The 15,130-nt window shown below is 39.1% G+C and overlaps 2 protein-coding genes across 2 annotated transcripts in view; both read right to left on the reverse strand.

The window, feature by feature from the left end:
* Positions 1-904: 904 nt before the first annotated feature.
* Positions 905-9,979, reverse strand: LOC148524216 (transmembrane 4 L6 family member 1-like). Its single transcript, XM_088472063.1, has 5 exons — positions 9,664-9,979; positions 7,037-7,126; positions 6,333-6,475; positions 3,036-3,222; positions 905-2,140 (listed from the first exon to the last, which is right to left on the reverse strand). The coding sequence occupies exons 1-5, from the start codon at positions 9,838-9,840 to the stop codon at positions 2,126-2,128; spliced, it is 612 nt and encodes a 203-aa protein (XP_088328189.1). The 5' UTR covers positions 9,841-9,979; the 3' UTR covers positions 905-2,125.
* The window catches only part of LOC148524217 (uncharacterized), a 158,965-nt gene continuing 150,916 nt past the window's right edge, over positions 7,082-15,130 (reverse strand). The window contains exon 13 of the mRNA XM_088472061.1: positions 7,082-7,126. The gene's annotated coding sequence lies outside the window, so the exon portion shown is untranslated. The remainder of the gene's footprint in view (positions 7,127-15,130) is intronic.

Genomic DNA, 15,130 nt, shown 5'->3' on the forward strand with positions numbered 1-15,130 from the left:
GATATGCAAATGATGCCCTCACAAGTTGCGTCCTTAAGATCGGATCGTTAGCTGGCTGACCAAGGGGAGGATGCGGCTGTAAGACAAAAAATACGCCCCCTTCTCGTACGCATTACACGTCATCTCCGGGCATATAAGGATTAATCGAGACCATCGGGAACCATCGGAACTGGTCGTAGAGCTTAAGGTTGACCATACCCTCTCTTAAGCACTACGATCAAGTCAGTGTAAAAACCATGACACTACTTTGTTAATTATGCACTCCCATAAAACGCCATTCGCAAAATTAGGCACGCCTGCATTCGGATCTCCACTCCCCCGTTTTCAAGCACCTTCCCCTGTTACCACCCACAAACGCCTCATCCTGTCACTCAAACTACCAACCTGGCTGTGTTCAAGGAGAGAGAAACTTCTGATCGTAGCAGCTAGTTTGCGCACGTGCATTGCGAACTTTATGCATGCGCAGTTTAGCGAACATCGGTGGCGTGCGGCCGCTACGACCGACTCTGAATGAGGTCCACTGTCCTTTTACCACCACTGACTACAAGCTCTATAATTCAGTCCCTCGCTGAAACAATGATCATGACTGGCTTGGAGCCCCAGCCTGTAGCTTACACAAACCTTTCAAATACTCAGTACCATTTGCAGACACATGAAACCTTTCTTAGTGTGTACTGTGGTTGGGAGACAAATGTTCTGTGTACAGATACCTGTGTCATTTGTTTTTTAAAGTGCTCTGTTAAGTCAAGTACATAGAAAATAAGTAGTCACATATATATTGCAATATGTTTAATACAAGAAAGTATAAAAATCATAAACACTTTTAATAATCTATCTTACATACATATGTGTATTTGTTCATATTACAAAGTATCTTAGTATTTTAAGTACTGAACATTTAACAAAATACAGTGTTATAAAGGTACAGTATTATACTTATTAAGGTTGACTCTTGAAAGACCACCTGGCCAATTGTTTCTATTGTATTTTCAGTCGATTCTTGCAATGTTAACTAGAGCTAGAATCAGGGACTGGATGAGGATGGAGCAGCTGGAGCTCATGCCTCAGGCACCAGCCACTCTGTTAGGTGCTCTACGGGCTCCTGCTCAGCTGTGAGTCTGAATCACAGCTGAGCAGATAAAACAGCGGCACTCAGTGCTCTCCTTTATGCAGTGAGCGCACCCTTTCATCCACTCTGCTTTGTACCTGCGTCCTGTGTATGCATGTTGTGCACCCTGACAGGGAGGCTCCTTCACTTTCCCTCCTCTGAGCTGGGTCCCACCTCCCACCCTGGCCCTGACATCAGCCGGCCCAGATCACAGGGATTGAGTGCCAGTCACACAGGAAGGAACATGGTGGTTACGTCCCTGATTTTTAAGGTAGACCTGAGCTGCTGCTAAGAGCACAGGTTGTGGAGCTAGTCACTGGGAAGAGCATGAGCGGCGAGTCTGGTGAGGTCACGCCTGTCTCTGATGCCATATGCCAATAAGGGGCATTACTGTGGCATAATGTGTATGAGAGGCACTACTGTGGCACAACATGATTTGTGGGCACTACTGTGTAGTGTAATGTGAATAAGGGGCACTACACTTGATCCGGGTGTTGTGGCTCCACGCTACACCTCTGGCTAGAAGTATTGGTACTACCATCTATGAAAAGGACATTACTAATATGCCTATCCCCCTAGTCAGGGAAAAAAGGACGTTTACTGTACCTGCAGTCCTTACAATGAGGCTCCTCTTATAGCCCTGCCATATACTAGTGCAGGGGAGAGAGTGGTTGGGATGATCAATCACAAGCCGTCATCAAGTAATGACAGCTTGTGATTGGTTCTCCACTGACACTCTCCGTCTGCTGCTATTTTTAAGTGGCAAGTTCTGTTGATTTGGTAATTACAAAACTGGCAAAGCCTTGGTTTGGCATCCTCGAGGCTCTGGCCAGAGGCTGGGGCACATTAAATATTTTCCATAGGTGCTGCTAGTACAGTTTTAATATAAAAGTTGCATTTTTACATCTCCAAGAAAAAAAAAAGTTATTAAATACAGCTTTCTGTACAATTACATTTACAAGTTAAATAGGCAAAAAAAATGCAATTCTTCATGTCCGCCTATTCCAGCAAACTTCATCAGCAAACGTATGACTGCGAAAACAAATGTCAAAAATGTTTTAAAAAAAAAATTAGAAACACAATACAAACAGAAAATAATCTCTGCTCGGGATTTCTAATATGTTGACAACTGGCCGTAAAAAAAGTAAATTTAGAAGAAAAATCAAATAAAAAAACCTCCTATTTTAAGTTATTTTTATTCACACATGTGAGAGGTATACATGTTACACTGAATTTCATCCGGTTTGAAATATAAACTTTTGCTGTTTAGTCACTGCCATAATGATATATTTCATAGTGGGCAATAGTATTTTATATTGAACACTACACCTGAACAACATGACCCACCCACTGCACATTTACACAAACCCAGCATGACGTGGTTCATACTGAACGTAATAATAGAATTTTATCATGCTCTACGTAGACATGGGACAACTCATACACCTAACACAGTATTAGCATTGGAGATGATCATATTAAGGGCATACAGATGAAAAACACTGTGTATTATGACACGGATAGACTTCTATAACTATTTAGCTCTATTTAAGATTTGATAAAGTATCTGGTACCTATATAGCCTATGCACACTTCTGGTAACATGGATGTCCAACGTTTTAATTTCAAAATATGGTAGTCCTACTTTGCACAAACAAGACATGCATTGCCACTATGACCTGACCGCTACACACGTACAATTCTGTTACACTGTATTTATACACAGACTATGTCTGTGTATAGAAAATGTACACTGTTCCTGATTGGTGTGGGCAAGTAGCCAATGAAGAAGGGATGCCTTCCCATAACCCAATGCTTTTTATGCAATTAGAGTCCCACACATGAATTTACTTGCTCCAATGAAAATATAATAACATGTAAAAAAAAATTGCATTTTTGACTAAACAAAAACTGCTAATTTAATTACCTGGGTTTTCTGTCCACCGCAACAAGCACCACATATCCCACCAATTAAACCATTGATGATCTGGATTACACATAAAATGATCTGGATTGCAGCCAGACCCAACAGGATGGAGAATAGGGTGACATTCCAGACAACAACATTACGTGGTTCAGTGCACTGTGACCAAGTAGAATGATCACTCAAATAGCTGTAGAAAAAAATATTTTAGTTAGGAATTGTACTACTCCAACATAACTATATAATAGTAACAAACATCATGCACTTAAATCATTAGACATTATAGTGTTTCTGTGGCTCCCTCTGTCTGCCCTGAAACCAAACTTGTAGTTAGTAATCTAGAACATAATGGGCTAAATGTAATACAATGTGAGCCGGCACCGATGCGGGAAGAGATGCGAGTATTCCCATTTTTTTTTTAAAACAGCAAGCATGTTACATGTAAAAGCAAGCTGGTTTTGCATTTAACATGCTTGCTGTTTAAAAAATGGGAATACTTGCATCTATTCCCACATCAGTGCCAGCTCACACTTATGACATTTACCCCAATGTACATTCAGACAATACCATGAAATTCCATAATTGTTTCATTCAAGAATGGCCTTTGGGCAGGTCAAAGAAAATCTAATGCATTGTTCTATTCTTATTCTCTTTGTCCGGAAGACCATACACTGGTGATCCACATGTTTAGTATGTGTATTGTTTTTACGCACAGTTTTAATAGTATGATGACCTTATTCTAGAGGGACCTTGTCATCATTTGCTTCTACCGTCTGCTGATGAGCTTCACTTTATTCCAAACGTGTTTCTCCATTACCAGCACTTACAGTTCACCGCACTATCCTCAAACTTATTGGGCTCTCCCCATTCCTTCTGTGACTCTACTGTGGTACCTTATTTTATTCTCACTACTCTCCTACTCCACCTTTCTCTCTATTATAATGAATAGCACTTGATCGAAACTCCTTATCTTTAGACAAAATAACAATGTGGTATCATTATATCTATAAAGGTGGGCATTGTAGTCTGGTTCTGCAGGTTTTCTATGCAACATTTTGTCAGACTGCCAAAAGTCACAATTCAGCTCCACCCAAACTATTAATCACAAGAGCAGCAAGAAAACATTCTTATAAGCCTCAATAACTTTACTAAGCCATAAAACTATAGCACAGGAGTGATGTAATATATATGTACATAGACAAATCACTTAATATTCAGAGCTATGTATCAAAGGTTATTTACACCAATATGATCTGCCTAAGAGATAGCCAATTACTACTCGTATATTATTTTATTATTATTATTATTATTACTTTTGCTAGTTCTCTTTTGTTGTTGGGCTGCTGAGTGCATCAGTATCTCTTTCTGTTCAATGATTTTCTGCATATAACTTATTGGGTATCAATAGAAATGCTGAAACTGTTTAAAATTGTGTTTTTAACCTGTTTATTAAATCTATCTAAAAGTTCTAAATGGTTAATAAATTATTGGACTGTAGGTAGACTAATACAAATGTATAAATTTGAGCAAGGTGGACAGGTTTGACCATGTTTTAGTCAGTTCAAACAGGATCAAGCTTATTCAAGTTTAAATGGTTAATCTGTTAAATATTTTTTAAAGAATTCAATGCAAACTGCAAATTAAAGCTCTGGGTTCAAACTTTAAAATTAATTTTTCCCAAAAGTTTGAGTTCATGAAATTGGGCTACTGGGTCAAATTTCAAAGTGGCTTGAATAGTTGGAGCATCTCTATTTCTAAATAAATAGCAGTTTACATATATATATTTTTTTATATATTTGTGTAATTATTGGTGTTCACTCTTGAATTAATATTTTGAAGGATATTCCTCACTCTTTCTCTATTACAAAATTGATTAAAACCCGTAATATTAAATTATCCATTTATTAACTTTGAATAGCTAATGATGGTAGTCCTTGCAATAAAATAAAGTACTTATAATCATGATATTCTCTGATTTCAGTGTCAAGTTACATTGGCAATACTGGAGAAGAGACAAAGTGCAAACCTGCCCTTACATTAGCAGATCTGCTCGCTCAGAGTAATGAAAAACTAGCGGTAACCAAATGGGAGGAAGCCTATTTGCAGTACAGTTAGTTCAGTCAACCAATGGAAACTGTTTTAAGACCCTTTTATTATTATGCGATTGTTCTTGATCAGATGTTGAGCAGAGTTGCTCAGCAGCTGTTTTGGAAGAAAGGGTCTGATTCAGACCCGTTCACTAGGCTGCGTTCGCACGTAGCCTGCCGATGTTTGCAATCTGCGCATGCATACAAGACACAGTGCAAGTGCGCGAACTAGTCCCTGTGATTGGGAAGCATTTGCACCATGTACACAAATGCTCCACAAGCATGAATGACAGGACGAGCCATTTGTGGGTGGTGACAGGGGGTGCGAACGCAGGCATGTCTGTGTATCTTAACGCCGTTTCAGGGGTGTGCATAATTAAGACGCAGCATCAGCATACATGTCACATGGCTGAATTACACAGAGCAGCACTCGCAGTGCTTGCTGTAGGGTATGGTCAGCCACAAGTGCTGCGTATGGGTCCGATGTTACCGATTGTTTAATATACTTCATGTGGGGTATCAGTGTCCATTGTAATACATCCTGTCTGCTTGATTTATATGCTGGACACTGTACTTAATACATTGTCCTGTTATTCTCATTGTCATCTCAGCAAGCTATATGCCAACACAGAGAGACCCACTGTTCTGCTAATCAGGTGGGGAGAGGAGGATTTGGGTAAAATAGGCTCAGTACATGACAACACATTTATGATGCTATAAATTACTTTCCTCTCCAAAGTTGGTACTTTGTGTTATCATTTCCTACAGCTGGTATGTCGACATGGTCTGAATGTTGACATTCAGAATAGAATGTTGACAGACAGTTTTTGGACAATTTTAGGGTGAAGTTGCGATTAGGGTTCGGCTGCATTAGGTTTAGGGTTAGGATCAGCAATACTCACCTCCAGAATGGAAATCTGAATGCTCAGTATGCTGCCTGTCAACATTTTGGCAATGTCGATACTATGTAAAAGTCAATATGTGACATGTCAACTCCCATCCATGTGTACATTCTGAATGTCAACATTTAGGAATTTTAGGACATGTCTACATTCTGGTGTCAACATTCTAAATATCGACACTCTGAATGTTGACAGAGTCTACCACACCCCTTGCAGCTTGTTAGTAGCCAATATCATCATGTAAAACACCATGAATAACATATTTTGTGAGTTATTAGAGAACAATAATTTCTTTACAAATGGATACATACTATGCTTTGGTATTTGCAAATGGATAGACCCACTGTCCATCTTTAAGACACAATGGTCCCTCCACTAACGCCAGTGCAGCGATGATAAGGCAGTAACCAGCACCAGCAACTCCGATTATGGCTGCCACAACCGATCCCAGCATCTGTAATAAATAATGACAATGAGACCCTCTGATATTCAGTGCTGTCAGGGAATAAATAAGACCAGCAGCGAATCCTGCCCTCTTACCAGAGGGGGGGTTGCCGCTGCTGATGGTCTGGCCATGGTCGGACGGATTCCAGAGCCTGCGCAATGAATCTGGCAGGCACCGGGACCGGCGCATGCACATGAGCGGCGGTGGTGCTGAGCATGTGCATAACACCGGCTTCTGGGGACTGCATTGGTTGGAGCCCCGAGAAGCACTGTACGGCTGCCCGAAATGTAGAGCTGCGGCTTCCACTGGAAGCAGCTCTCACCTAATCACAGCCCGGAATGGCAGTCCCAGGCCAAGGAAACACCTTCCCCTGGGGCTGCCTGTCCTTTGTGTGACTGGCAGGTGGCGCTTCCGATGAGAAACCACCTCCACTCACAGTGAATTCAGTGCAGTCACGGACTGCAACTGGCTCACTGAAGTAGCAGATTTTACCGGGGGGACTGCAGCTCCACAGCCCGTTGGTAAAATCTGCCACTGAATAAGACTAATTATAACAATAAGATAACTTACTGCACAGCTTCTCCCACAGGTTGCATTGCCACAACATCCACAGCAATCCTCTTCCTCCAACCCAATGAACACAAACGCTGGAAGCAACATCTAGAACACAGATATAACATATATAGTGATTATCATACAGTACATAGCATTTTTCTGAATACTAAACTATATAGTACACACTAAACTATATAATTTACACTTGATATATTGATTTAGCTCACTGGAGGCAGACTGAGCAAATATACATGAGAAGGCAGCTTCCACTGTGAACACTGTGAACAGAGGACAGGGCCAACTAAAGAATAATCCTATCTACTGGCAGAGTCATTCATTACAGTTTAAATAATGGAAATAACAATAGTTTAATGTGGAAAACAAAATGTTTACTTGATATTATTTTAGATATTTTAGTTATAAAAGAATGCAGTCCAAATACAGTAATTGTAACATTTACATTGTTACTGAATAGTGTTTTAATTATTATATGAAATGTATATAAAGTATGAATAGCAGCCGAAAAGAAATGCCTAGTCTAGTGGTTCTATCTATTAGTCTAGTGTGTACCAGTAGACTAGTAGATAAAACTAGTTTTCTTCAAACTTTTTGTGACAGGTGGTAATGTCCCCTTTGATTATCACGCCCCCTTTGATAATGTTTGATATCAAATTAATATTAATTTGAAATTAATTTAATATCAAATTAATAACAATATATCAAATTGATAATAAGGGTTTGATATGCATATTATCCATGTCCTTGTCCTGCATTGTATTATATTATACTGTAAGTCACTGGTTTCTTATATTTTTTTATATACTTTGTAAGGCACTGCAAAACACTTGTGGCGCCATATAAATAAATGATAATAATAATAATAATCTACACCACTGCAATCTATTGTATACAGTTGCAGACTAGAAGGTTCCCAGCGGAATATGCAGGCGCTATATAAGTAACTGTTAATAAACAATATATAAATAGGGCTCCTCTCTCAATCAGGTCCAGAGTTATATTTTGTCTCTCAGGCCACTTTTATGGAACAGCTGCACATTCTCCTACAACCATGCATAGCCATGGCTCCACCCCTAAGTCCCTAACCCTAATAAGGCTGCCCTCATTTATCTTTAAACCTAAATATTTATATAATGTAAATAATAAATTATTCCTATACAAATGACAACAAAAACATGCAAATCAATGTGCAAAGTAAAATGTCACCATCTACAACTTTGCCTTTCTAAGCCGGGTGCTCTTTCTACATATCTACCTATCGGGGTGTGACAACCAAAGCCTATGTATCTGCAAACTGTATTGGTCTGTCTTTTTAGCATTATTAGATATTGTATATAACGCAATATGTTTTTGGTTTACGGAAAACAACTCACAAAAGAATCCACACTACACAAATACAGACATTATTTAAATGTTAATCTACAAATATCAGTTTTGTACAATTTTTTTTTGCTTTAAACTGGAATGCAAAATATTCTGCATATGCTACATTTGAATTAAACTGTTCACAGCTTAACGTAATGAGCCAGTCATAATTTTCATAACAGAACTACTTGTCCCAGTTGTACAATATGCCAGCAGTAACCATTGCCTTGAGTGTGCTGTGTACAGTATAGAACTGGAATTGGGAATCAGAGTGCCATAAGCATGGCTAAAGCTGGAGGTATATAGGAGAACTTATATGACATACCGTAGCAGCAGAGTAGGTTTTAAATACAGTATAGAGCAAGAGCACGACAAAAGGTGAAGGTGTTACTAGCAATAGTGAAATGATACAGGACGCCGGGACGCGCACCGCATCGTAATCATGTATGAAAACACTACTGTTCACACGATTGGTCATTACGATCAGTCGAAAGTGGCCATATCGTGTGAAAAATCGCCCCGTGTATGGGCACCTTTAGATGAAGAAATGATGGCACAGCAGCAATTAGCTGCCATACTAATATCATAAGTAACGAATTACACTATTCACTGAATTATATCACTTTTATCAATCCCTTAGTAGTCTATAACACACAGGGGTAAATTTTCTAAAGTGAGAGTTTTCGAAGTGGAAATGTTACCTATAGCAACCAATCAGATTTTAGCTATTATCTTCTAGAAGGTGCTAATTAAATGCTAAGTAGAATCTGTTTGGTTGCTATGGGCAACATCTCCACTTCTAAAAACTCTAACTTTAGTAAATTCACCCCCTACAGTCATTGAAATGTATGTAAAATGGGCCTGAGCTGTTCTGTGTATAATGCTGAATATAATTAGGAGCCCAACATTAAACAGAAAAATATATGTAAGTCTCCAGTCTAGCATTTATTGACGTTACAGAAATTTCTGCGCATTCTATAGGAGTGTAGAGTTTGCATGTAGAGCGGTGGAATTTATAAGCTACGATGCGCTGCCAGTGGGCGCTTGTAATAGTGTGAACAGATTGTTTCCACAGATTAGATTAATTAAATGATACAAAAAAATAAATAGCTCAAGAATATAATAAAGAGTCTATTGTAAAACGTAGCTAAAACATGAAACTTGCCCCAAAATGCTCACAACATCACAAAGTTACAGAACACTACAACTGTCACTTTCCCAGGGTAATTACACTGAACAAAGGATTAATCAATACTTACAACAATTCCAGCTCCTCCAATGCCATGGAAAAACCAGACGAATCTAGACAGGTGGTTGTCATGAGCATATTTTGTTTCTCCATTGGGAAAATATAGCAAGATGTTTGCCACAATGCAAAGGATTGCCAAAATGAGAAGGTGATAGCCAATGCATTTCGCACACCTGCCAAAACACATCTTTGCTGCTTCTGTGACTGAGATGTGCTCCTTCCCAAGAAAGTGATGACTGCTGGCACCTAATGAGAAATAGTGTGAACCCTTTGTTCTACCTCTTAAATACCCAGAAGTCAAATCGGAGTTAGTCACCAGGGTGAGACGTATTAGTACAAGCACCGATTGCTCAGTACTGAAGCTTTTTTTTTTCCTTGTGAACTTGGCATTACCATATAAACAAAAAGGAAGGGAGAGTTAGGCTAATTATTATTTGCATTATTTCTAAGCAAAACCTTTCCCTGAGCCAAAACCGTGACATCACATTGCTCTTACGTAGCTTTCAATGAGATTAATTCTCATGTGATGCATGTTTGCATACTTACTAATGTTCTCTGCTATTTACAGAGACATTACATGTTACTAGCTTTCTTACCTTTATCCCTTGACAACAATGGTTAGTGTGTACGTAGTGATAAATGCTCAGCAAGCTTTTGGGGTCTAGTTGCTAAGCAGTGTTAGGAGACAGAGTGAAAGTGATAAGGTGCCAGCCAATCAGCTCCTAACTGTCATTTTTCAAACACAGCCTGTGAGATGGCAGTTAGGAGCTGATTGGCTGGCACCTTATCACTTTTCACTCTGACTCCGAGTACTAACACCTCTTAGTAAATAGACTCCTTTGTATTGGTCAAGACTTGTATATATTCACAACTTCGTTATACATCCATAATGAACTAGTTGAAACTTTTAATCCAAGTATTTATTATTATGTTTTACTTCACGGTGAAGGTATAACTTTTACTCAATGCAACCTAAATACATTGAATAAACAGTTTTTTTGATCATCCATAATCTCATAATTATTATTTGTGATTCCATTTAATTTTCTCTTGTGCAGATTATTTTTTAGGAATACATTGTGCACAAATAGAAATCTGAGTTTTGTTTTCACCTAATAGTTCATCCTGAGAAACAGCTTAGTTCCAATGACCGCTCAGTTCCTGCTCACATTTCTTCCTTATGAGGGATAAGCAGTGCTTAACCACTAACCTGGCAACATTTTTCCAAAAAACACTCAGAAATTGTCATTTTTTATAATTGAATTAGGTCAAGAACATCTATTTAATATTTATCCAACATGATTTTCTAGAAAAACTAAACTTTATTTGACAATAATTGATTTATTGTGCCCTGGCAGGGGTGTAATGAAAATTGTGTTAGTCCCATAGCAACATTCTGAAGGGAACCCCACACCAAAGCTTTTAGAGAGAGCTTTTTCACTTTATGCTACATTGTAGTGCCCCCACTTCACATTATGCCACATTGTAGTGCCCCCACTTCAGCCCTACTGTAGTGTGCCACCTTCACATTATCACACATTGTACTTCACATAATGCCACATTGTGGAGGATGAGAGTAAGTTCACATCAATCTTTCCCAGAAAACCAGCAATTGTTGAGATAAGTAATATGTACAGAACAGACCCAGCCATTCGTACATTTAGCTTATATTATGAAATATTAAATATCAGGGGCAAATGCAGGATTTCTATTGGGAAGGTTTCCAATGCTTGATTTTAGAGTGAGTTTGGCCAGCCAATTAACAGGGCCTGATTAACAATGGGGCTAATAGGACTACAGCTCCAGGCCTCCACACAAAAATAGGTCCATCATTATGACAGTATGATTACTAGCCAACCACGTCAGATATAAATTCTAAGTATTAAAACTGTATTTCAGTATTCCTCACCAAATGTTGCAATATTTCTATTTTTATGTATTTAGGGAAATATTGAGGCTGATAGTGTAGGGAGTGTACACGCCCACACTGCACTAGCCACACCCACACAGCACTGGCCACGTCCACACAGCACTGGCCACACCTCCTAAACTTCCTTGATCACTTTCAGCCCCATGTCCATGTTGCCCTTAAACCGGCTCTGCCCTTGAAGAAGAGGGCATAATTAGCACATAATAAGATGTAATCTACCTTATACAAAGTACAGATACGGGTTAGTGATCATGGTAAGTCATGTCTGTCTGAGCTAAATATTGTGTTTTTTTTCAGGATTTAGTTAGCATTTTACAACGTGTCCTCTGCTCTGTGGAGCATTGGACCAAGTCTGGGAGTCTTGAGGAGCACCAGAAGCACCTAGCATCATAAGTTGTCAGGAAACAATTAAACATTGTATAATAAATATACAGTACTGTACATAAATAAAAAAAAAAAACCTGTTGAAATATGGAATGTGCTATTGCGCTGCCTTAATGAGTGCTCATGAAGCATTCTCCATTACAAGATGGCCGCCATCTGGTCTTCTGCACATGCGCGACTCCATTTTGTCACTGTCTATGAATGCCACACTGGAACACAGACGTGTTCCACTTAGCTCAAGAGACCCTGTTGAGTAATCCTGCATATGGCATGCATTACCCTGCATATATCTATTAGATACCTGTATGTTCCACTCAAGCTCCGCTCCATACAGATTACCAAGTGTATAACTGTGATTATGGCTGCACAAGCAACTTCTACTACACTTCAATAAATAAACCTAACACCTGGTTAAGTACTTGGGCTGTCTAGTACATCTGGACTCTGCTACTGTTGCAATTATACTCTGCATTTTACCACCAATAGCACATACATATGAACAAAATCAGTAAGAGACAATACTGAGATTTCTAAGCACACATTCTGCCATCTCATGTTAAGATTCCTGTCTCTTGCAGGCAGCCGCTGTCTAGTATCTGTGGTCCGGTGTGCTGAATAAACACTTAGATCCACACACAGCAGACTTAGTGGGAGAAGTTGCTGCCACTTGGTAGCACAATTCCATCCCTTATAATGCAGCTCTAATAAAATCATATTATATACTACTGCTATAGCAGTCATGATTCCAGCCACTGACTGGGCCAGTGGGATATTCTGGGCAACTGGAAATTCACCTATCATACCTTGAGAAAGACCCACATGGGTTGAAACGTGTTAGCAGCACAAGGTGGACACGGTGACTTTGTCTTATCTAACATCATTAGGCTGCCTGAAGAGTACAGACCTACGGTGGGCATTTAGAGTGGAGGAAGCGGCTGCCGCGTTACCCACGTCCCGTACCAAAATAGGAAGACCAGCAGCACTAACCATGGTGAGGTTCCGTGGCCATACAGCACATCTGCTTATCCATATAGTATTCAGTTCATCTCCTGTGTTCAAGTATTCAGTTAATCTCCTGTGTTCAAGTATTCAGTTCATCTACTGTGTACAAGTATTACAGTGTCATTCCTTAGTTTTCTCATCTCTCCCAGGTACCTAGCCATGGGGCCGCGACCTTCTCACTCGGTGTGGCGAAACTCACATCCCAATTGGAGGGGTCACTGGTGAAGACCACCGAGTGGGTTAGAAACCAGACCTCTGGCTAGGTCTTGCCAACACCTGGGTTTATCCTTTATTAAGGAAACTAGGACTCTCACTTCCTTAGCCATCCGAACCTCCTCAGCTCATCGTCCTCCATAGAGGAACTCTTGCATCAGATCATGACAGTTATATATTTTTACAGTGTTTTTGAAATAGATGGTTGAACTATTAATTTGTGAACTATAAGGTGCAGGGATTGAAAGAGCTCATAGAGGGAGACTCTTTTTATATCAATGACTGTAGATGTTTATGCTGGTGCATGATGTCGGACGGATATGAGAAGGTAGCAGTGGACAGCCCTATTCTCGGCTAAGTTTTGTAAACATTAGCATATTTCCTCATCTGCGTTCTGTGCGAAATCGCAGATGCGATTGCATTAAGGTAGATATCTGATTCAGGCCACACAGTATGTGTAAAAGATGCACAATAAATTACATTTCCCTTACTTACTTATACAGACTGGCAGGCTCAATCAGGACATCCACAGGCAGAGGTTCCAGGGAGAGCTGACAGGGTTTCTAGGGAGAGATGGGTCCAGGGAGAACCAGAGTGTTCACTGAAATCCATGAAGGGGTACAGCGAGACCAAACAGTGTATCGACAGGCCTCTCTGGCATTCTGATTTCCAAGATCCTTGAAAATCAAGTTGTCCGGTATGAGCTGGGTGCACCATAGGCAGGTCCTCGGGCAGCACGTATAGCATAGTGGTTAACATTACTGCCTCACAGCACTGAGGTCATGAGTTCATATATTCAAACTGGTTGTATATGGTTTCTCAAACAAGTTTGTCAAATCAGTTTAAAAATTTGTCTGAATTTATCTAAATTTGAAACAGCCTACAAATGTTATAGCTTGTTTTAATTCATGTGCTTAAATTGCAAACCTCAAATGCAATCAGCAAATGACTAACTTCAAACACAGTATTGTCCACAGTTAGAGGTGTAGCTTGTGGCCACAGCACCTGGAGCATGTGCATCCATTGCACGCCCAAAGTGTGCCAGAGAGCTGGCATATCCAGCTAAGGTGCACATGGGGGAATTTAAAAGGAATATATATATATCATACATAATTAGGATTAGTGAGACTATATAATAATTCACATTAATTTAATCCTGTGTGTCAACTAAGCAGGCAAACATTACATCATTTGCAATCATAAATGACAAGATGCAAGATAATTTGCAAATATGTATGTATAAGCATATATGCAATTTACATATACTAAAGTGTAGAAACCCCTGATTTACCAGCTGCGGGTTTAGATACTGATGCAAACCTGCTAACAAACTGACACAAACCCGCCCTAAAAAATGAGGTGGTTGTGACAGACGAGATAGCAATTATTGTGTATAGATAATGGGGTAGATATCATTGATAATTCTCTTATGGGGCAATACTATTTTATTAATATATTAGAGGAAAATTGTTTCATTTTAATAAAATAGTAATATTAATTATTTATTATAATAAAGGGCAAAAATAATTCATCATAAATATCTTTATTGTGGGACATTTATTTTTTTATGCTATATAAATGTGCTTACATCATAAAAGCTCCCCCCATCATTAGAAATATTTTTTAGACCAATGAACAATTAATATTGCCCATTTAATATAAATATTACTACTCTCTTAATAATATTAAACAATCATTTTCCACTTATATTAATAAAATAGTATTTCCCTTATTAGGGAATTATCAGTGTTACAGTATCTTCCTCATTATTCAATACATAATAATTGCCCTCATTATAGGGTTGATTCAAAGGTGAACCCAGACGCGGCTATCTTTTAGCGATCGCCCATCTGCAATTTATGCAAATGCCGTTACATAGTCCTTCCCTGGTGTACATCTGTGCATATAAATGTGTAAGACTGAGACTCCCATTTTTTAAGCATTCGTA

Source organism: Taudactylus pleione, unplaced genomic scaffold (genome assembly GCF_031769625.1).
Source record: "Taudactylus pleione unplaced genomic scaffold, aTauple2 ptg000120l, whole genome shotgun sequence".
Lineage (NCBI taxonomy): Eukaryota > Metazoa > Chordata > Amphibia > Anura > Myobatrachidae > Taudactylus > Taudactylus pleione.

Bases quoted from the DNA above. Each gene is read 5' to 3' on its own strand.
- LOC148524216 (XM_088472063.1), bottom strand. From the start codon at position 9,840: ATGTGTTTTGGCAGGTGTGCGAAATGCATTGGCTATCACCTTCTCATT. The intron at 6,476-7,036 runs GTAAGTTATCTT...TATTTATTACAG, and splicing joins CCTGTGGGAGAAGCTGTGCA to ATGCTGGGATCGGTTGTGGC. The intron at 3,223-6,332 runs GTATGTATCCAT...TTTTTTCTACAG, and splicing joins TTTGCAAATACCAAAGCATA to CTATTTGAGTGATCATTCTA.